This window comes from Phoca vitulina, unplaced genomic scaffold (genome assembly GCF_004348235.1).
Source record: "Phoca vitulina isolate PV1807 unplaced genomic scaffold, GSC_HSeal_1.0 scaffold52, whole genome shotgun sequence".
NCBI lineage: Eukaryota > Metazoa > Chordata > Mammalia > Carnivora > Phocidae > Phoca > Phoca vitulina.
The window spans coordinates 7,709,456-7,732,200 of NW_022589755.1; the positions used below are offsets into that span (position 1 = coordinate 7,709,456).

At 52.8% G+C, this 22,745-nt stretch overlaps 2 protein-coding genes across 2 annotated transcripts; one reads left to right on the forward strand and one right to left on the reverse strand.

Annotated features, from left to right (window-relative positions):
- The first annotated feature begins 874 nt into the window (after positions 1-874).
- On the forward strand, positions 875-5,381 carry LOC116622477 (homeobox protein aristaless-like 3). Its single transcript, XM_032388948.1, has 4 exons — positions 875-1,096; positions 2,395-2,455; positions 4,863-5,095; positions 5,313-5,381. Exons 1-4 carry the CDS (start codon positions 875-877, stop codon positions 5,379-5,381), a joined length of 585 nt encoding a protein of 194 aa, XP_032244839.1.
- An 8,005-nt stretch (positions 5,382-13,386) lies between these two features.
- SELENOW (selenoprotein W) lies at positions 13,387-17,534 on the reverse strand. Its single transcript, XM_032388741.1, has 6 exons — positions 17,380-17,534; positions 15,896-15,920; positions 15,736-15,789; positions 15,477-15,551; positions 15,290-15,388; positions 13,387-13,793 (listed from the first exon to the last, which is right to left on the reverse strand). The coding sequence occupies exons 1-5, from the start codon at positions 17,424-17,426 to the stop codon at positions 15,308-15,310; spliced, it is 282 nt and encodes a 93-aa protein (XP_032244632.1). The 5' UTR covers positions 17,427-17,534; the 3' UTR covers positions 13,387-13,793; positions 15,290-15,307.
- Positions 17,535-22,745: the final 5,211 nt, after the last annotated feature.

Below are 22,745 nucleotides of genomic sequence, written 5' to 3' on the forward strand. Positions count from 1 at the left end.
TTTCCTGGGACGGGGACCCCGCACCATGGGCAGCGTGGGGTTCCCCTGGGCGAGAGCCCCCTGAGGGTGCGACCAAGGCTGTCTTGCCACTGAGGTCCCAGCCCCCAGCCCCGCCCCCACCCCCAGGGGGGAAAGGATTACTCACTCACTGTGACTCCTCCAGGGGCGGGGCTGAGGGTGGGTGAGAGAGGGAGAGTCCCGGGACCCTCAGGCTGGGTCTGGGTGGGCACAGCTTGCCGGTGGGATTTAAGCCCCAGGTCCTGTGGGCCGAGCCTCACGCGCAGCAGCCGAGGAGCGGCGAGGATGCAGGAGCCAGACCCTCTGGCAGGTGCGCCTGGGTCTACCTGAGCGGCCTGGGCCGGCGGGGGGTTGTCGGCTGGCCGCTGTGGCTGAGGCTGGGGAGGCCCCTGTCCGGGGCAGGGAGGGGGGTCCCACCCTGTGCTGTGGGGACTTCTGTGGAGCTGGGGCGTGGACTTAAATTCTTGGGGTGGGCTGAGCAGAGGGCCTGGTGGACACTGGCCGCCTGCAAGCGTGAGGGAGGCTGTGGCCGTTGGTGGGAGGGGCTGGGGGGCCGGGCGAGGTGGGAGCCCACCCGAGGCAGCAAGCTGGCTGAGCCGGGGGCGCCCACCGTGCCTGCCTTCCATGGCTGTGGGCCCTGGAATCGCAAGACCGGAGCTGTTATTAGGCCCATTTCAAGGACGTGGACACTGAGGCCCAGATGCGCCCAGGGACTCGGGCTGGAAGGGGGAGAGCCAGGGCCTGACCCCGGGGCATCTGGTCCACAGGCTGCCTCTAATCCACAGCTGGGCCTCGTACCGCAGGCCTGAGCCTCCCACCTGCTCACAAGGGCCTGGCCCAGGCAGGGGGAGGGGCGATGGCGGGCTGGGGGCTGTCTCTGGCTTGTCTGACCCTGTTTGTCCTTCGACCAGGCCCCCCAGCACCCCAAAGGCTCCCAAGGCCCCGGAAGAAGCGCACGGTGTACCTCAAGGAGCAGCTGCAGGAGCTGAGGAAATATTTCACGATGAACCATTACCCGAGCTACGAGGAACGCCTCACCCTGGCGGCCAGGCTCGACCTGGATGAACATCAAGTGCAGGTATGACCCCCCCGCCCCCCTTGTCCCCAGTCTTCACAAGATCCACGAAGAAGGTGGCACTTCCTGGGGGCTGAGCCCTCCCCCGCTACTGCTGAGCAGACTGAGGCCAGAGGGTTCCACAAAGTGAGCAAGGGGCCCCCTGTGTAGACCCAGGGCTGGACCCCAAGTTCACCTCAACCCCTGTGCTGTCCAAACCAGCCAACGTGATCCTGCCCAGACTGAAGCCCTAATGGATCTCCAGGCACCAGCACTCAGGGCCTCTGTGAAGCCCAGCCCCTGGGCTCCGGGGTGCCCACGCCCTGCCCCTCCTGCCCTCTGCACCCTCCCCTGCAGCCTCCTGCACCCCGCAGCCCAGGGGCCTCAAACTGGACCTAGGGCCATAGGGAGCGGTATGAGGCCAGCTTTTTTTTTTTATTTAAATTCAATTAATTAACATATACTGTATTATTAGTTTCAGAGGTAGAGTTCAGTGATTCATCAGTCTTAGATAACACCCAGTGCTCATCATATCACGTGCCCTCCTTAATGCCCATCACCCAGTTACCCCATCCCCCCCCAACTCCCCTCCAGCAACCCTCAGTTTGTTTCCTATAGTTAAGAGTCTCTTATGGATTGTCTCTCTCTCTGATTTCATCTTGTTTTATTTTTTCCTCCCTTCCCCTATGCTCCTCTGTTTTGTTTCTTAAATTCCACATATCATTGAGATCATATGATAATTGTCTTTCTCTGACTGACTTATTTCGCTTAGCATAATACCTTCTAGTTCCATCCACTTCATTGCAAATGGCAAGATTTCCCTTTTTGATGGCTGCATAATATTCCATTGTATATATATATACCACATCTTCTTTATCCATTCATCTGTCGATGGACATCTGGGCTCTTTCCATAGTTTGGCTATTTTGGACATGCTGCTATAAACACTGGGGTGCAGGTGCCCCTTCAGGTCACTACATTTGTATCTTTGGGGTAAATACCCAGTAGTGCAATTGCTGGGTCGTAGGGTAGCTCTATTTTCAACTTGTTGAGGAACCTCCATACTGTTTTCTAGAGTGGCTGCACCAGCTTGCATTCCCACCAACAGTGTAAGAGGGTTCCCCTTTCTCCACATCCTCCCAACATCTGTTTTCTGACTTGTTAATTTGAGCCATTCTGACTGGTGTGAGGTGGTATCTCATTGTGGTTTTGATTTGCATTTCCCTGATGAGACAGGCTTTTTTTCTCCCAAGCAGCCCTACCGCTGGGATGAGGCAAGCCCTTTCACACCTCCTCCTTGTCCCCTCTGTCCCTCCCTCCAGGTGTGGTTCAAGAACCATCGGGCCAAGCACGCGAGGCTGCAGGGACTGCCCATAGGGCGAGGTCGAGGAGCCCGTGCTGCACCCCAGGGCCCTGGAGCCCCTGCCCCTGATTCTATTCCTGCCCCTGACCCCACCCTGGTCCCTTTTCCCTTTCCTGCTCCTTTCCCTGTCCCTGTCCCTGCCCCTGTTCCTGCCCCGGATCCTGCCTCGGTCCCGGTCCCTGGGAGACCCATGTTCCCAGGGAGCCTCGGCATCTGCAGCCCCGCTCGGCTCAGCCTTGCGCGGGTCTCCCCGGCAGCAGATCCCAGCGTCTACAGCCTCCGCCGGGCCTGGTGGGACCCAGAGCAGGGCTCCCAGGGCCACGTCCCCACTGCCCAGGCCCCTGCCTCAGCCCCAGCCTGGCCTCAGAACTCCTTCGTCTCGGACTTCTCACCAGACCCCGTACTGGCCCCCAATTTCACAGGGCTTCACTTGCCCCAAGACCCTTTGGAGGAGCCCTCTTTCCCCTTGATGTCCGGATCCCAAGAGGGAGATGACCCTGCAGATTACAGTGACTCAGAACTCAGGAGGTTACTGGATTTATAGGGGAATCTGTCCCCACGGAGTCTTGCAGTTCCCACGGGGTCAGAGGGGATGAGAGTTTGATCGGCCTGCAGTTGGCCGCCCGTGGGTGAGGACAGGGGTCGCGGTCAGGTGCTCTGTGGCGGGAACACACCCCTATTCACCCCACCTGCGGAGGTGGCATCTCATGTTCACTGTGAGCCCACCCACTCACTGTGGGGCCCCCACAGCATTATTTAGGGCACACATGGGCATTTGTGTGGGATCCCAGGGGTCACGTGGAACCTCTGCTCGCAGCTTCTGTTTGCTTCTCAATGCTCCAAGAGCTTTCTACCGGCCTTGACCGGCCTGGTTCGCCCAGCCCTCCTCTGAGGGTCGGCGCCCTTGGAAACATTTAGGATGTGGGACCTTTTAATGCTTGCCAGTCGGCTGGCTTGAGGCATCACTGTGGTGATTATCCATTTACTGATGATCAAGAAGTTACTCTCTCTCACATGTTAGTTGGACATTAGGAATAGTCACAGCGTTTTCTGGTTTTTTAGCCCATTTTTCTTTTTTTTTTTTAAAGTAAGCTTTACTCCCACACTGGGAGTGGGGCTTGAACTCAGGACCCTGAGGTCAAGAGTCACACGCTCTATATCCACGGAGCCAGCCAGGTGCCCCATTTTTATCTTTAACCCATTTATCCTTACATCCCTTTTGATTGCAAATATTTTTCCTATTTGTATTTTTTTCATAAATAAAATTTTGTGATTTGAATGTTGTCTAGTTCAGTGCTTCTCATTATCTGTCCTTACGGACCAGTGTCTTTTTTCCTTACCGTCGGTGGCACAGCGAGATGCTGTAAAGCAAAATAAAATTATTATAACAAAAAGGAAAGATGACTTAAAACAAAATAAGCCCCATTTTCAAATTGACATAAAAGTCTATAAAAGCTGACATCCCACGGGTCTACACGCCTTGTCGAAAACTGTCGAAACAATTTACAGAAGGCATCGGTTTGAGATCCCCGGGGGACTGCTTTGACTATAGCTCAGGTTTGATTTGGTTTGGCTTCCTTTTTCTGCTCTAAGTTCATGCTTTTTGCTTTTGCTTTCTTGTTTAAGAAATCTTTCCAGCGGGGGGGGGGGGGGGTTGTCTTTCATTAGCACTTGGTCATAAAGATAGTCTGTTTTGTCCTCTAAAATCTTTATAGTTTTATCTCATGTTTAGGAGGTCTTAAATACATCTAGAATTGGTTCTGTTTGGTGTGAGGTAGGGACTCAGGGATTTTTTCTTCTTTTTCAGAGATTTTTCAGTGGTCAGTTGATGAAGAGCCTGGTAATTTGTCATAAATCAAGGGTCCTTTCACGTATGGGTCGGGATCTACAAAGTCTATATTTGGGGTCCATGGTCTCTATCCTTCTACCAATTCCATGCTCCCTCCAGCTTCTCTGCTGCCCCCCTGTGGCCGTTCTGGCCCCTGGGTCTCCCCACAGCTGTTTCTCTGACCCTGTCCTGTTCCTATTTAGCAAATGCTCCAATCCTCTTAGACCAGGCCAGCCTCAGCAAAATATAGGGAGAATTAGCAAGGATTTAGAGGGACACATGACAGACTGGGGTGGGGAGTGCGCAATTAACCCCTCCTGCTTATGAGAGAGCCCCCGGTAGAAATGTACACAGAAAAACACCCTAAGACCCCATGAGGAGACGGAGGGGCAGAGAAACGGGAAGAGAGGGTAGAGATGGGGGGAGGGGGACAGAAAGAAGGGGAAACCGAGGCACTGGAGTTTCTTGCTCTCAAAACCAGAACATGCAGCCCCCCTCCCCCAGCATGTCACTTCCCATGTGACAGCAGCTGTCCTATATGCTCTAATATCCTTACAAAAAGGTCCTTTAAGGCAGGCAGCTTAATCCCTCGCCTCCAGGAGGTCACACCAAACATCAGAGCATTCAAGTGCCTTTCCGAGAAAACAGCAAGTGCCCGAGCTGCATGGGCAAGCACCAGGCCGCCCAGCTGGAGAGCATGGCCCTTAACCTTCTGCGCCAGCAAATTGTGCCAAGCCCATCTGCTTCTTGGACTCTTCGGAATAGGACATGTGGACAGCTGGACGTCCATGGGACTCTGGATAACAACCACACCCTCTCCACGTGCGCGGGTGTGAGTCATATGGAGTGTGCCATTTATATGCTCAGCACAGAGCCTGATTTACAGGAAGCACTGAGCAAGTGGGTGGTCTTACCCTTCTGCCACCAGACAAGCCCCCACCCCCCACATCTCTTCCCTCTTCTCCCACCTCTCTGCCCTGCCCGCACCCATGTTTCCCATTTCCTCTCCTTCTCTGGTCTCCCCCTCCCCCGCCCCGCCCATCCCCCAGTCCTTGGGCTTCTCCCCAGCAGGTTTCCTTGGCCTTGACCCGACTTACCACCTGCCCCCACCCTCTTAGGCCAGGTCAGCGTCTGCAGAATCCAAGAATGTTCATAGCAGCTCTATTCATGGCAGACAAAAATGGAGACAGCCCGAGTGGATGGACCAACAAAATTATGGTATATCCATACAGCAGTGCCACTTAGCAATGGAAAGGAACAAACTATAGATACACACAGCAATATGGGAGAATCTCAAAATCCTTATCCTGAGCGGGGAAAAAAGCCAGGCACAAGAGATGATATACTGTGTGATTTCATTTCTATGAAATTCTATAGGAGGCAAAAACACATCTATTTTTAACAGAAAGCAAATCGGTGGTCTCCAAGGTTGGAAGCATGGAGAGAAAAGGACTACAAATATGCCCCGGGGAGCTTTTTGGGGTAATGGGTGCTGATATCGAATCAATTACGTTGAACACTTCAGACCTGTATACTTTATTTAATGCAAATTAAATAACAATTTTAAAAGTTTAAGGAAAGATTTTTTAGAAGTGTGTAAGCTTTTAATGTAAGGGTTTCTTGGTGAGAAGCAGGGATTTGAGAAGGATTAAGTGAGTCAAATCATATAATTTTTTTTTAAGGGAGGGGGCAGAGGGAGAGAGAGAATCCCAAGCAGGCTCTACACCGAGCACGGAGCCTGCTGCAGGGCTCTATCTCAGATAGAGATAGATCTCCTTACCCTGAGTTCATGGCCCGAGCCCAAATCCAGAGTCAGACACTTAACCGACTGAGCCACCCAGACCCCCCAAATCATAAACCTTAGCCAAGCCTGAGCTTCTAAGTGCTCAAGAAATAGCATCCACCAAGACGATGGTTAATGATAGCATCACATAAAGAACTTTCTCATTGTCTTTTTCTGCTTCTGTCTCTCTCCAACCCTCCACTTGTTGCATCCCTTCCCTGCCTTCTTGTCTGGGTCCCCAGTCTCCATCTGTCACTCAACTCCTCCCAGGTTCCCATCTTCTTCATCTGTTCCTGACCCCCTTCCTCCTCTCCCTTCCTGCATTTTGGACTCTCATCTCTCAGTCTCTGTATCTCTTTCACCCTGAGTCTCTGTAGCGTAGAGTAACTCAGGGCTGGACCAGACCCTGGCAGCACCAGGTATCTGCTGTGTAACTTGGGGCAGGCAACTACACCTCTCTGAGCCTCGGCAGTCTCAGCTGGACATGCAACAGGCTGCATGTAGTGACTTCCTTCTCAAGAGCACAGCTGGATGGACCCTACCACAGCCAGATGATTGTGTAGCCTTGATCTGATGTGAATTCCACGGTCTTCCTCTCCAGACCCATAACCCCAATCTAGTCATGAGGAAAACTTCAGACAAATTCCATAGAGCGGTGTTCTCCAAAATATCTGACCCATACTCCTCAACACCATCCAGGTCATCAAAACAAGGGAAGTCTGAGAAACTGCCCAAGCCGAATGGAGCCTAAGGAGACGCAGAATGTGGTGTCCAGGGACAGTATCCTGGAACAGAAAAAGGACATTCGGGAGAAACTAAGGAAAACTGAATAAACTAAGGGCTTTAGTTAATAAGAGTGTATCAATATTGGTTTACTCATTGTAATAAATGCACCTGCTCAGGTAAGATGTGAATGGAGCGCTGGATATGTATCTTCTTGATTTTTTTGTGAATCTGAAATCACCCCCCCACCCCCAACCTTCCTTCCCAGACCTTCCCCCTCCCTCTGTTTCTCCTCTCTGGTGGGAGCGCCCCTCGCCCCCTCTGCTGGGGCGCTGTCTCCCCGGCTCCCGCTTCCCTCTGCTGCCCCCCTGTGGCTGTCCGCCGCAAGCGGTTCTCTGACCCTGTCCCGGTCCCATTTATTTAGCAAATGCTCCAATCCTCTTAGGTCAGCCCGGCCTCAGCAGAGCACAGAGAGAATTAGATCAGGTGGAGGGGAGGGAAGGGGGGAGACATGTGACAGGCTGTGCGGGGAGGGCAGACATATAACAGAGTGGACAGGCCCGGGGGCTTCCAGGATGCAACAAAAGCTCCTTCCGCTTATCCAACAGACGCTGGTAGGGACAGACACAGAAGGGCATCGGGGAGACAGGTGCAGAGGGCGGGGAGACCCAGCACAGAAGCATCAGGGTGGGCAGTGTCGGGCATCTTGACCCGCTGAGTGCCTGCAGATTTCGCTACCTCTCATCTAGATATCTAGGGGGTCTCTAAATAGCATCTCCCTCTGAGGGTAACCTGAGGGTTTTTTTGGCGACAAGGCTGACCCCAGGTCTGAGGTGGGAAAAACCAAGACAAGCCTGGAACATCTTGTCCCCCACAAAGATACGAAGCTCTCAGAGGTTACTGAGCTTTTATGTCCAAGGACCCAGGGACCACCTCCAAGAAGCTTCAATTTAAGCTTCAAAAGAAATACATCTGCAACAGGTTGAAATACATCAGAAACATAAACACTGATGGGTTCACAATGGTCCTCAAAAAAGAAAGAAAAAAAAAAAAACTGGAGAAAGTTGTTGAGACTCCAGTGTAATGTTCCAAACACTGCTACATTAGGAAGAATCGTGTATTCCTCCTGCCTTTCTTGTGGAAACTGTAATTCGGTGTAAACAAATAGCTAAAGAAGGAACCTTAGAATTAAGTAATCTTGGGGGCGCCTGGGTGGCTCAGTCAGTTAAATATCTGCCTTTGGCTCAGGTCACAATCCCAGGGTCCTGGGATGGAGACCTGCATCGGGCTCCCTGCTCGGTGGGAAACCTGCTTCTCCCTCTGCCTGCAGCTCCCCCCACATGTGCTCTCTCTCTGTCAAATAAACAAAATCTTAAAAAAAAAGAAAAGAAAAGAAAAGAGCTATTAAGCCATGAAAAGACATGGGGGAAAGTTAAATGCATATTCCTAATTGAAACAAGCCAATCTGAAAAGGCTACCAATATTGATACACTCTTACTGTATAATTCCAACTACATGATATTCTGGAAAAGACAAAACTATGGACACAGTATAGCGATCAGAGGTTTCCAGGAATTAAGGGGGAGGGATGAACAGATGGAGCACAGAGGATTTTGAGGGCAGTGAGGATGTTGCAATGGGGAATACATGTAGGGTGTTATAGGGTACTGTGATGGTGAATACATGTCATTACATATTTGTCAAAACCCATAGAATGTACAACACCAAGAATGAACCCTAATGTAAATTATGGACTCGGGGTGATAACGTGTCAATAAAATTTCACTGATTGCAACAGAAGTACCACTATCGTGGGGGGGTGTCGATTTGGGGGAGGCCATGCGTATGTGAGGGTAGGTGGTATACAGGGACTCTCTGGATTTTCTGCTCAACTTTGCTGTGAACCTAAAACTGCTCTGAAAAAATAAGGTCTTCTTTTTTAAATATTTTATTTATTTGACAGAGAGAGAGCACAAGCAGGGGGAGCAGGAAAAGGAGAAGCAGGCCCCCTGCTGAGCAGGGAGCCCGATGCAGGGCTCAATCCCAGGACCCTGAGATCATGACCTGAGCTGAAGGCAGATGCTCAACCGAATGAGCCACCCAGGGGCCCCCGGATAGGCACATCTATAAAGTAGATTAGTGGGTACCATCAGATGGAGGGAGGGAGGAATGAGAGGTGGGTGCTTAATGGGTTCAGAGTTTCTTTTTGGAATGATGAAGTGTTCTGGAACTGGAAAGTAGTGATATTTGCACATGATTGGAAATGTACTAAATGTCACCGAATCAATCGTGTACCTTAAGATGGTTAAAATGGTAAATTTTAGGTTATGTGTATTTTACTTCGATTCAAAAAACTGCAGGGTGACAGGTACAAAAAGAAAGTGTGCTGGCAGGGTGTCTTCCTCTTCCTTCCTGTTTTGGACACAGATGTGATGCCTGGAGTTGCAACGGCCATCTTGCCACCATGCGGCAAAGAAGCAAGCAGATAAAAACCCAACAAACTAAAGAGAAGAGAATAAAAAGAACAATTCTGAAACCTTGATCACATTGTTGAGCTGACCACCAACCTCAAGACTTCTTAACAATACATGTCCTTGAATTTCTTTTAAATAGGCTCCACCCCCAATGTGGGGCTTGAACTCACGCCCCTGAGATCAAGAGTCCCACGGTCTATGGGCTGAGCCAGCTAGGTGCCCCAATAAATGTCCTTGAAGTTAAAAAAAAAAACAAAAACTTTTTTTAAGGTGAGCGGAACAGCCTGTCATGAGGCATGGGACATGGAGCCGCTGAGAGGTAGGGCTGAGGGGAGAGGGGGGTTCAGTCTTTCCCCCAGATGGAGAAAAGTCAGGAAGGGCAGGGAGGCAAGACAAGCAGTTCTCTGAATCACAGGGAAGATGCTACAGAAGCATCGAGGGCAAAACCTCTCATTTTGCACTTGATCCTGGTGACTCCCAGCCTCCACCTGGCGTTGCTTTGATACCTCACCCCCATTTCCCTTGCTTCCTCCCTCCACTAAATCATCACCCTGATAGGTGAGGACATTTGTCTGAGGTCCCACAGCCAGCAAGTACTGAAGCTGGGACTGGTTATAGACTAAATGGAAGGGGCCCAGAGAGAGAACTTGAAGAGAGAGAAGATATACTTTTCCCTCCTCTGTATTTATTTGAAAAGGGTCATGTCACCACGCCAAACGTGGTGATTCACTCGACTACACGAAATCTCAATGACCAGAAGGGGATGCTCTGGTTACCCGGAGTGATGGGGGGGGTGCTGTTCTCAAAATGGCCACACGGTGTCGCTGTTGGACAAGAATTCACTGTGTCTCCCGGTTCCGGAAAGGAGGGACCTTCCCGGCTGCATTCTTTTTGTTCTTGAAGGTGTGAATTGTCCCAGTTAAGCAAAAATAGGATCATGGCACTTTCTCTTCCAGGCACAAGGTAAAATTAAAATAAAAGGACCAGGGTAGGTATTTCTAGTGCTCACCAATTGTTCCAGCTCACCTCCCGTTGCTGAATACAGGAAGACTGCAGTCCCCAGCCCAGTTCTGCCGGTGGGCGGGGCCGTGTGCCCGTCTGGCCAATGGGCTGCGAGGAGAGCTGGTGTGCGTCACTTCCTTGCTGACGCCTTTAAGAGCCGGTGCATGGGTCTCGCCGCTCTTCCCCAGCCAGGTGTACTGAGGGTGCTGTGGGTCCAGACGCAGCAACAGGAGTCTCCAAAAGTTTAGATCTGCAGCTGCTCAATAAGGGAACTGGGGGCGCCTGGGTGGCTCAGTCCGTTAAGCATCTGCCTTCAGCTCAGGTCATGATCTCAGGGTCCTGGGATCGAGCCCCCCTTGGGCTCTCTGCTCGGTGGGGAGTCAGCTTCTCCTTCTCACTCGCCCTCTGGGCTCTCTCTCTCAAATAAATAAAATCTTTTTTAAAAAATAAGGTAACCATTGGCACATGCCATGCGTATTTGATTGTAAATTTTTTTTTATTTTTAAAAAAGATTTATTTGAGAGAGAGAGCGTGTGCACAAGGGGGAGGGGCAGAGGAAGAAGGAGAGAGAGAATCTTAAGCAGGCTCCACGCCCAGCGTGGAGCCAGATGCAGGGCTCAGTCCCATGACCCCAAGACCACCACCCCAGCCAAGGCCAAGAGTGGCATGCTCAACCGACTTCACCACCCAGGTGCCCCTGAATGTAAATTTAAATAAAATAAAATAACACATTCAGCAGCTCCTCAGTGACACTCACCACATTTCAAGTGCTCAATAGCACCGTGGAGCCGGCGGCCATATTGTTGCACAGAAAAAGTCCATCCTCACAGAACATTCTGCTGGACAGTGCTTCTCTAGACCACTGAACGCACGCACAGAGGACAGTTACCCTGGAGAGGACTTTGCACGTGTTGTGTTCATCCATTGAGATTTGGGTTTGGTTTTGTTTACTTGTTTCCACTGAAGCATAACCTAGCCTAGCCTCACACATCAGATGTCTTGCGTAAAGGGCTTGAGAGTTTTGTGTCATTTAAATTGTCAACTGGCAGCACAACCAACGCTAAGCCAAATGGAGAAGTGAGAGCTGCAGGTGGTGTTGCTAGGCAGACCCCAAAATGAACTGAGCGGGCAGACGGGGTCAAGGTCAGGCTCAGACAAGTCTTAGTTGCCCACTTTCTGTGATCTGTCTCTACCTGGCTTAGAACGCAGCCACCAAAGAATAGTTTTACTAAGAAAAGCGTCAGAATCGTTAGAAATGAAGACATGCTCGGGGGTGGGGAGCACTGTTTCTCACTGCTATTGTTGATGGTTGTCTTGGGACTTTTCCCGGAAATCACAGCGTATAGATCAGCGGAACACAGGCACAACCTCGTGAGCCATCGGCATTGACTTCGGGCGGGAACCACATCATCTCTGTCCTCCCGGAATGAGCGGCTCAGGTTTGAGAGTTCATCAGCTTAGAACTGTATCTGAGTTGAGGCAAGTGGCCTCCGTAATTCCAAAAGCATTAAGAGCTCCCCAGTGCTGAGGAATCTAACGGTCTTTGTGTGACCCAACACCGTAGAGGTTAGAAAATATCATTGCCATGGACCCAGCAATTTCGCTTCTAGGCGTACACCCAAAGGAACCGAAAACAGGTGTTCAGACAAACCCTTGTGAGCTCATGGTCACAGTGGCATGATTCACAGGAGCCAGAAAGTAGAAACAACCCAAATGTCCATCAGCTGAGGAACTGATAGACAAAAGGTGGTGGATCCATACAGTGGAATATTCTTCAGCCACAAGAAAAAAAAAAAAAAGGAATAAACGCTGATCCATGCTACTACGGAGATGAACCTTGAAAACATTACACTAAAGTGAAAGCAGCAAGACACAAAAGGCCACGCATTGTATGATCCCGTTTTATATGAAATCTTCAGAATAGGCACATCCCGCAGAAACAGAAAGCAAATTACTGGTTGCTCGGGGCGGGGAGTGGAGGGGTTTCCCTCTGTGGTGGTGAAAATGTTCTCAAATTGTTGTGCTGCGTGCTTGTATCTGTGAATAGAGTAAAGCCGTCAAATTATACACTTTAAAGGGGTGTTGGGGCGCCTGGGTGGCTCAGTCAGTTAAGTGTCTGCCTTCGGCTCAGGTCACGATCCCAGGGTCCTGGGATTGAGCCCCACTTCGGCCTGCTTCTCCCTCTCCCTCTCCATTGTTCTCCCTGCTTGTGCTCTCTCAAATAAAATCTTTAAAAAAAAAAGAAAGAAAGAAAAGAAAGAAAAAGAAAAGGAAAGAAAGAGAAAGGAAGAAAGAAAGAAGAAAGAAAGAAAAAGGAAAGAAAGAAAAAGAAAAAGGAAAGAAAGAAAAGAAAGAAAAAAGAAAAGAAAGAAAAGAAAGAAAGAGAAAGAAAGAAAGAAAGAAAGAAAGAAAGAAAGAAAGAAAGAAAGAAAGAAAGAAAGAAAGAAAAAGAAAGAAAGAAAGAAAGGCCCTCCGTGAAAGGTGTCCTGAGATACAAAGTCGGTGGTGTGTTTGAAGCGAGACTGGAGTGGCCAGCCTCCCTGCGGGTCTTACAAACGGTCCGGCCCCATGAAAAATTCCTAAGTGGGCTTGTGAGACTTCTGATCACTTCCCCCCACCGACGGTCCCAACGCCGTGGTCCAAGGGGCGCCCGAGTCTCTATCCTCCGCCTGAGTGGCCCTAACAGCCAACCCAGCCCCGTGCCGTCATGTGACGGCTGACCACGGGGTCCTCAGCAAGCTGGTCCGCTGCCGACATTTGCCGATCTTGCTCTACCAGGGGCTAATCCAACTCAACCAATTCCTAATTTCGCTGGCAAGTGCTAGAGCCCGCCCAGGATCCCAGTCCCCTAGCCGGTGGGCTCAGCCCTGTGACTTGCTCCAAGAGCCGACAGAATGGAGCATGGAAACGGCTCTCCTGTGCTCTCAAGGTGGTGACCAAAGCCGGCTCTGACATCCCAGGACTCCTCTGCTTTCTGTCCCATTGCTGCTGGACTCACCAGCCCACCCAGATGCAGAGGAAGGGTGCGAGCCCCAGCTTCCATGGGAGGCCTGTCATCGTGGGCTGAACTCAGTCCCCCCTGCCTCAAGCTCACATGTTGAAGCCCAGATTCCATGGGAAAAATGGACACTCACAGACCCGTTCTGTTAAGCTCATCCAATGTTTATTGAATAGTGAACTGTCGTCAATACTGCTGAACTCTGCAACTCACTCACCCGGATCCCTCTCTCGGCCACCCTGAGAAGGAAGCCAGGAGCAGGACCACCCCAAATGCCAGAGAGTAGTCAGGGGGCTGGGGGATGCGGGGAGTTGGGAAAAGGCGGGGGGGGGGGGGGGGGGGGAAGGAGCAAGGCGGGCAGGGGGCAGGGCTACCCCCCGGGGTGGGGGGGCACACACGCGCACACACACAGGCAAGGACCAGGGGCATCAGTCTCTGCCCCCACTCGGCAGCCGCAGGGACATCAGGGAAAGACCAGGCGTCCATGAGACATTTCAGTCCTTCCCGTCATGAAGCGTCTGCCACGAGGGGCTGGGCCAAGGTCACTGGACTGTGCAGAGAAGAGGTGGAGAGGAGTCAGCTTGCAGGGGACGAGACCAGTGGGGACCCCATGACAAAGGGAGACAAGTGATGGGCAAAATGCAGTCCCAGGGAGAAACTGAGGCACAAGGACAACCGGACGCCCAGGAGGGAAAAGTTGTAATCCAACAGGCAAAGTGGGTCAAGACTTAGTTCTCAATAAAGCTGGGGGGGGGGGGGGGTGCTGCTAGACAGCCACTAGCAGAGGCGACAGGACACCTGTCACCTGTGCCCCATGGGAACACTCGCTCTCCGGACAAGCCGTCCGCTGAAATGGGTTTCCGTGATGCCGGTGACAGCCCACGCCATCCGCGAGCCCCGGAAAGACCGTGGGGACAATGAGGTATCCTGGTCCTGCCCCAGCGCCTCTCCCCTTCACTGACTTTCACGGCTATCCTGTCGCTATCATCATCTGTAACCATGTGTGTAACTTTGCTGAGTTCTGAAAGTCCTTCTAGCGAATCCCTGAACCCGGGGATGGTCTTAGGGACCCCTGGGAATTGCACCCACAAAAGAGGCAAACAAGAGTCCCCGCTCCCTCCTTTCCCTTACATAAATCCCATTTTTGCTTATGCGGGATGAAAGCATCCACTGATGGACCTCTCGGAACCCCAGGCAACCTCGTGCTGATGTAAGTAGCCCCCTGTGAGTTACCGAGAGCTTCGAGAAGCAGCCAAGAAGCCACCACTGGTGTGTTTATGCCAGGGATGTGCTCTATTTCGGGTTTTGAGACTGAAAGCCCTGCCCCCACCCTCACAGCCGAGGCACATAATTGAGTCCGCTCAAGCTGCTTCGGAATTATGTAATTCTTGACTTTCTCTGTGTTAATTTGGGGAGCCCTCTATTTCAGACCTGCACGGGAAGCAAGACACCGCTTTGTGTGTATCGCATTAATTCAATCCGCACGTTCAAATTCACAGCGAAGGTGACCTCGCTCTGCCCTAGTAAAGGACTCTAAGAAACAGAACTTGAATTTCAAGCATTTGGAAACCAGTCCGCTGGAGCCAAGCCTCCTGGGGACAGGAACTTGGGTCCCCCATATATTGGGTTGGAAGAGTCAGTTCCGGAACAACAGGGGAGAAGGGGGAGAGACTGGTGCTCAAGTAGAGAGAATGGGAGAGTAGGGCCAGGCTCTCAGTGTCAGGAGCCAGAACATGTCTTTTTGGGCCCCCTTCCGTTTCCCTGGGTCTCCCCCACCCCCCTACCCGCTGGTTCTGGAGTGGGCTAGCATCGGGTGCCCAGGTGCCCAGTTCTAGAAGAGGTGGGGTTTGGAGCTCATCTGGAACACACGGGCTTGGAAACAGGAAATCAGGCTCGGGAGGTACTGAAAAGCAGTTCTATGACCCAGAGAATAATATGGACGCCACTACCCATTCTAGATTATATCGGGCTGGAAACGAGTCTTAGGTTCGGAGTACGTTAGGAACTGGCTGTCGACTGCGGTGTGTAGGAGATGGGACCCCTCACCTCTGCCTTCAGGGCACATTAGCCCTGAGCCAAGGCAGCCTTGATGGCGGCCACCAGCTTCAGAAACTTGCTCTCTGTGTCCACGTAGCCATCACCTCTCTGGGGAGGGGAAGAAGAGGGAAGGGGTGAGATCCCAACACCCAGCCAGCCTGAGAACAAGGCGAGACGGATGGACAGACACCATTACCTTCTTGGAGTGAACCAACTTCCCGGCTACCATCACTTCAAAGAAGCCGGTGGCCTGGGGAGTCCCCTCGCCGCACTGGGGAGAGAGATGTTGTTGGAGGGGCCGAGCGGCCCACTTGGGGACACCTGCACCTTCCCGGGAAATGGAGATTATGGGGGTGAAGGGTAGGGCCAGCCCGAACCACCCTGCTGCCGCCTCAGGGTTGAGGGACACACAAGGAGACCCATCTCTGATTCTCTTCCCCATCCCCAAGACTCACGATGTCCAGGCAGCCGGGGAACTCATCTTCTAACTTCTTCTTGAGCTGAAGATACTGGGAAGGAGGTGTGGGGGTCACAACTGGGGTCAACAGGGGCCAGACCAGCTCGCCCTCCTCCCTCATCTTCCAGGGACACCTCGGGGCTGGCCCCTCCACTTACCTTGGACTTGTACCCTCAAGCGCCACTGGTGGGAGGGAGTCCAAGAGAGTCCAAGAGAGTGGGTCCCAGGCGAGAGAGAGAGATGGTGGGGATCCGGGGAGAGGACGAAGAGGGGAAGAGGCAGGCGGGTAGGGGGGTGGGGGAGACCCAGGGAAACAGAAGGGGGCCCAAAAAGACATGAAGAGGAACGCAGACAACAAAACCAAAGAGGGGACAGAGAGAGGAGAGGACAGACACACAGAGAATGTTGGAAGGGGCATGGGGACGGGGGACAAGAGGTGGACACCCACACATAAGGAAAACCGATACAGAGCAGGGGAGCCAAGAGACGGAGAGGGGGCGCAGAGCAAGTGGGTGACAAGGAGGGACCACAAGTATGAGACACAGGCGGGAGGGAGGAAACAGAAAACGAGGTTAGGATGAGAACCACAGAAGCCGCACCCCCCCCCACAGCCCGGGGGGGGGGGGGGGGTGGTGGTAAGGTGTCCCGAAAACCTTTACTCCCGGATTCCCAGGTCCTCCCAGTCCTGAGGCCGGAATCCAAACGCTTCCCCAACCCCCACGGCAGGCTATTTCAGGACAGGCCGCGTGGGGGCCTCAAAATGTCACTCCACCCTCCGCTTTGCTTGCGGAGGGTGCGGGGACATTTCTAAAGCGCTCGCCCGCGGATCGGAGCCTTTCAGAATCAGCGGCTGCCCCAGGGCATTTCACTCAAGCTCCGGACCTGACCCCACCCTCCCCTATAAGGAAGACGGAGCTAATATTCTCCTCCTGCGAGCACTTTCTGGGAGGGGAAATGCGCTGATCGTGCATTTACTAAGCGCCCACAGGCAGGCCTGTCCTTGCAAGTCCGCACAGTGCTAGGTGCCCGCAGGGGGACGGAGCAGTCAACGAGAGAGAAAATCCCCTGTCCACTCGGGGCTTTTTCACGCTAGCGGGGAGGCTGGCTCCAACATGCACTCCCTCCGTGGTCACTACCGAGATCACGCTCTCACCCTCTGCAGATGGGGAAACCCACACCCGAAAGGAAGGAGGGCTACTAACGATGGGCACCCACAGTCTTCATTCCTTTCAAACCCATGCTGGAACATTCTCGAACCTTCCCGACTCTCGCCGTCCCCACCCCATGACTGTTCATGGTACTGGGGGAGGAGAAACCTAAACGCTGACAAAGGCTCCTCTCCCATTGCAAAAGTGACCCCCCCCCACCCGCTCCGCAAACGGAGCCCCCGGAGTCGGGTGTCTTAAATGGCCACACACTTGTCTCGGTTCCACCTTCGATAACCTGAGCTGTCCTGAGTGCCACGCACTGCGGAGGCGGATCAACGCCCTTCCTTCCCGCCGGTCCCCTCACGCCCACCCCACCCGCAGGAACCCCTTTTCTCGGGGAGGGATCTTCGTGGGTCCAGCCCCCAAGCCCCAGCGCCCAGCACCGTTGGGCCGAGTGGGGGTCGCGGAGGGGGACCCCTGGCCGTCGTGCTTACCAATAAACGACTCGGATGGCGAGGGCCATGGCTGGGGACCGTAGCATGGGCGGGACGCGGACAGCTACCCACCTGGGGCGTGGACGGGCGAACTCCGCGGCTCCGCGACCGCCGCACAAAGGTGGTTACTCGGCGTTCCACGGCGCGAACCAACGCGGCGGGGGGCGGGGACGGCGGGGGACGGCGGGCCCCCACGGTGGGAGTCCAGGGACCCTGCGGCCCGCCACCCTGAGCCCCCACGCAGTACCCTCCCTTCCCCTGCTGGGGTCAGGCTGCGTCCCGACAGAAGCCCCGGGGGAAGCCTCTGCGCGTCCCCTCCCGGTCCCCCCTCCGAGCCAGAATGGTATGGCCCCGCGGGGCGGGGTTTGGGACCCGAGGATCGGCCAAGAAAACACAATTGTCAAGGAGGGTGGTGGTTTTCCAGCGTGGGCCGGGAGGGGGCAGCTCTCGGGCCCCTTTCCTCCCGGGGAGAGGGCGGGAGGGCCGAGTCCGAAAGCACTGGGGGTACGCAGGGGCCCGCCCGGGAAGCCCAGGTGTCCAGCGCGCCCCTCGGGCCAGGCAGCTGGACCCGGGCGCCGCCTGAGCGCCGTGGCAGTTCCTCCTCTGGCGCTTTCCAGCCCCCTCCGAGGGGAGGGGTTCAGGAAAGTGCTGGAAGCTGGCCGCTAGTTAAGGGTTTAGGGCGTAGGCGCCTCTCTGAGCCTCAGTTTCTCTGTCTGGAAGATGGGCGTAATTGCCTTCAGGGACGACTCATTCATTTACCGAATATGTACTGCGGACCTACCTGCAGTCAGCGATGAAAAGATAGACAAAATCCCTTCCCTACTGGGAGTGGTTTAGCCTGGGGGCTGGAGGATAAGGGAGTTGATGTGCGCGCTCAAATTGGAAGGACCTGAGTATCTTGCACTTGGAGATGGCTCAATAAAGACCAACTCTGCTAGAGATCTTCCTGCCCCACCTTCTGTCTCTGCCTCCTGGTCCTTGGTCCTCACCTGCTATAACCCTGGCTCAGGGCGGATGGCACACAAGGTTCAAGTTCCACTCTGCCTCTGTTGTGTGACTTCTGATCCCGGTGGTCTTGGAAGGATGTAATGAGCCTGGAATATAGAGCGTCCAACACAGGGCTGGGTGCAATCAGTGTCCCCTAAATAGAGATCTTCCAGAGCCGTCAGAACAAAAACCCAAATCTTGGCACCATCTGCCCCTGCCTGGTCCCATCCTTCCCTTCTTGCCCCCTCTCTTAGTGCCCTAGCCACCCGGACCTCATCCACTTTCCTGCCTCTGGGCCTTGGCACATGCTGTTCCTGGTCATCCTGCAGGAATCAGCTCCAACAGATTGTCACCAGCTAGACCCCAGGACCTGACCTTGACTGCCCACCTGCTGGTACTCATCGACCTTTGTCCCACAATTTTCCTTAAGCTCTTCTTTTCAGCTCATCTCTTAACTCAGGCAAATGGAAAGGAAAACCACCCCGCCAGGCATAGCAACTGCCCTAAAAAGACCTCCAGACCCCCAGACCACCCAGACCAGTTTGAGCTCAACCCCTGACTCGCACCTGAGCAGGTGGACGGAGGATGGAGTGATCTCTAGAACAACAACTACCTTTATCTCATTTTTTAAAAGATTTTATTTATTTGTTTGACAGAGACAGAGCGAGAGAGGAACACAAACAGGGGGAGTGGAAGAGGGAGAAGCAGGCTTCCCGCCGAGCAGGGAGCCAGACATAGAGCTTGGGATCATGACCTGAGCCAAAGGCAGACACTTAACGACTGAGCCACCCAGGCGCCCCGACCTTTATCTCATTATAATACTGAAATTCCCACCCAAGGAGGAGCACACGCCTCATTTACATAACATACAATGCATGTACGGGCATGTTGCCTTGAGGTGCATGTGGGACCTTATGCCCGCCTCTACCTAGGATGACAAGGCTTCCCTATCTAAATATTCATCCTGGGGCGCCTGGGTGGCTCAGATGGTTAAGCATCTGCCTTCGGCTTGGGTCATGATCCCAGGGTCCTGGGATCGAGCCCCACATCCGGCTCCTGGCTCAGCGGGGAGCCTGCTTCTTCCTCTGCCTCTCCCCCTGCTCGTGCTCTCTCTCTCTCTCTCTGTATCCCTGTGTCTCAAGTGAATAAATAAAATCTTAAATAAATAAATAAATAAATAAATATTCATCCTAACCCTAAATAAAAGGAACCCATCCAGCCTTGCTTGGGGAGTCACTTTTGGAAGCTATTCCCCGTGATCTCCTTATTTGCTGCAAATAAACTTTTCCTTATGTGACAGCTCAACCTGGTATAGTTTCTGACTCACCAAGGAGCGAACTCACGTTGGTTCAGTTACAATATTATAAGGAAAATGTTGTGCTTCCGTGGAAAGCAATGCCTTCTCCATAGTACATCTATATTTGTTTGTCTGTCATCACAAAGTACCATAAACCGTGGCTTAAACCACTGAGATTTAGCTCACAATTCTAAAGGTCAGAAGTTGGGAGATCTAGGGGCGCCTGGCTGGCTCAGTCGGTGGAGCGTGCGACTCTTGATCGGGGTCGTGAGTTTGAGCCCAATGCTGGCCGTAGAGATTACTTAAAAATAAAATCTCAGGGACACCTGGGTGGCTAAGCTGGTCAAGCATCTGCCTTTGGCTCAGGTCATGATCCCAGGGTCCTGGAATTGAGTCCTGCATCGGGCTCCTTACTCAGCAGGGAGCCTGCTTCTCCCTCTGCTGGCCGCTCCCCCTGCTTGTGCTCTCTCCCTCTCTCTCTCTAACAAATAAATAAATAAAATCTTAAAAAAATAAAAAAATTAAAAATTAAAAAATAAAAATAAAATAAATAAAATAAAATCTCCCCCCCAAAAAAGTTGGAGATCAGGGTGTCAGTAAAATTGGTTCCCTGTGAGGGCTGGGAGAAAGAATTCATGCTTTTCTCCTCGCTTCTGGTGTTTTGCTGGCTATCTTGATGTTCCCTGTAAAAGCATCACACATAGCATTTTGTGTGTGTGTCCAAATTTCCCTGTTCTATGAGGACATAAGTCATGTTGGATTAGTGGCCCACCCTACTCCAGTAGGACCTCATCTTAACTACGTACATCTGCAGTGAACCTATTTCCAAATAAGATCACATTCTGAGGTCCTGAGGGTTAGGACATCAACATACATGAATTTGGGGCAGGATGCAATTCAACCCATAACAAATCCTTCAGAGCTGTGGGCTTTGTTTTATAATCCTGTGAATTGTGGATATGTGATAGGGACGCACAATAATTCTCCGCAGACGTGCGTGTGAATTCTGTCTGTGGAGGGACAACCCTCTCCCCCTTAGCTTGAGCTCCTATAACAAAATACCATGGACTGCGTGACTTATGAACAACAAACCTTTATGGGGGGGAGGGACACAAATATTCAGGCCACAGCACCTCCCCAAATGTTCTGCCTCCAGTATTTGCTTCAACATTCCCAGTCTGTAAATGTGTCTGTTCTTTGATCCTCCTCTGAACAGGGAGAGTCCAGCTTCTAACACAGCTTCACGTTTAGATCTGTATGCATCATGATTTTCCCATTTTCCCCAGAGCCCATCTTGTAACAATACTGTCCTCCAGGAAGGTCTCCTGAGCCCCGCGGGCTGGGTCAGGGTCCCCTCAGGGCTCCCCCCATCTCTGCTGCTGCCGCTCTGGTTCTCACAGGTCTGGTGACCCCACTGGCTTTCCCAGCACACCCAGCAAGTGGCCGGGCTCAGCACAGAAGCTCTGAGAGTGTTTTGTTGGCCCAGCTCTGGGCTGAGACCTTGCCAGGAGCTTCAGAGAAAAGGAACAGCCCCCCCACCCCACCCTCTTCTGCCCTGAGAACAAAGGGGTCTCTTGTCCAGAAGTGCGGGAGGCTGGAAGAATTAGTCATGATTTTGGGGGCTGGGACTCTCTCTCTCTCTCTCTCCCCCCCTCTCACACACACATAAACACACACATGCACACAGACCAAGGGTAACACACAAGGACTCACCCCCCCCCCACCTGGCTACACAACTGCATGGCCAAGCAAACCACACCCAGCCAGAAACACAACACAATAGCCTACACCTCTCTAGTCGGCCACACAACGACGCCAAAGGCACACCAGGACCCCTGCAGACAACAGCCGAGCCAGGGTCATGACACCTCCAAATGCGCCAGACCCAAGGGCAGCCACCTCCACCCGTGGGAGGGGGGACACGCAGCTGCGCTCCAGACACACAAGAGTGTGACATAAGGCAGATCCAGCCAGCTCCCTGGGGGGCACACGATCACAGACAAGGCAGATCCTGCTGACACGCAACATCATAGGGTCATTGATGCCTGCGACACACAGCTCCACCTGTCCCCGGAACATAAACAAATACGTACTATGTGAGGGCGTCGTGAGTGCTGGGAAGGAAAATAAAGCCAGGAAGGGTGGTAGGCAGGGCTGGGGCGGCCAATTTTGTAAACAGAGCGAGGGAGGCCGCTATGTCATTCGTAAGAGCAGCCAGCCCTTAAAGAGGCATGAACTGTGAAGAACCCATTTCACAGACGGGCAGACTAAAGACACTCACCTGAGGTCAGGTGACCCTAGCTGACTTGCTGCGGAGCCTGCACTCTGAGCCGGCTTCCTGTGGGCAAGATGAGAAAGGTGGGGCCAGGCTGGGCGGGCCGGGGGGGAGTTGTGAGGGACCCCAAAAGCCCCGAGGGGTGAAGGAGGCCTGAACTTCTAAGGGTCCAGGACACCCAGCCTCTGCCTTATTCCAGCCCCAGGGAAGATGAAGCTCGGCTCTGAGGCTTTGTGTCCAATGTGTTCCTGGAGCTTGACAAGCCAAGCCCTTCCCGTTCTTCAGTGTCTTTAACACTTGGGTGCAGCCAGGCCACTTTTGTCTGTCTGTCTGTCTGTCTGTCTGTCGTTCTGCATGGGGTCAGGACCTCCCTGGAGCTGTGGCTCCTCCTCATGCCCCCTCCCCCCATCCAGGGATGACCACTGAGCCCTGAGCAGACTGAGCCCCAGACTGGGGAGGACCCCGTCTCCACCATTCTTGGAACCTGCATGAGCCGAGGCTCACTTTTTACTTGGGTTGTCGATCTTCTAGATCATTAATTTATAAGAGTTCTTTATATATTCTAGCTACAAGTCCTTTGCTGGACATCATGTTTTGCGAACACTTTCCCAGTGTGTGGTGTGCCTTCCCAGTTTTGCAGCAGCGTCTTTTGAAGAGCAAAGGATTTTAGTTTTGATGAAGTCCTGTTTGTTTTTGCTTTAATTATACTTTGTCCTTTTTTGGTGTCGTATGTAAGGTATCTCGTCAAACCTAAGGTCACTAAGATTTCCTCCTATGTTTTCTTCCAGAAGTGTTTGTGGTTTTAGC

What these genes read in the sequence shown, in the direction of transcription:
- LOC116622477 (XM_032388948.1), top strand. Translation starts at nt 875, where the DNA reads ATGGCGGGCTGGGGGCTGTCTCTGGCTTGTCTGACCCTGTTTGTCCTT. An exon ending in GGGACTGCCCATAGGGCGAG is followed by an intron (nt 2,456 to 4,862) that starts GTCGAGGAGCCC and finishes CCTCGCCTCCAG; the next exon opens with GAGGTCACACCAAACATCAG. An exon ending in CCCTCTCCACGTGCGCGGGT is followed by an intron (nt 5,096 to 5,312) that starts GTGAGTCATATG and finishes CCCATCCCCCAG; the next exon opens with TCCTTGGGCTTCTCCCCAGC.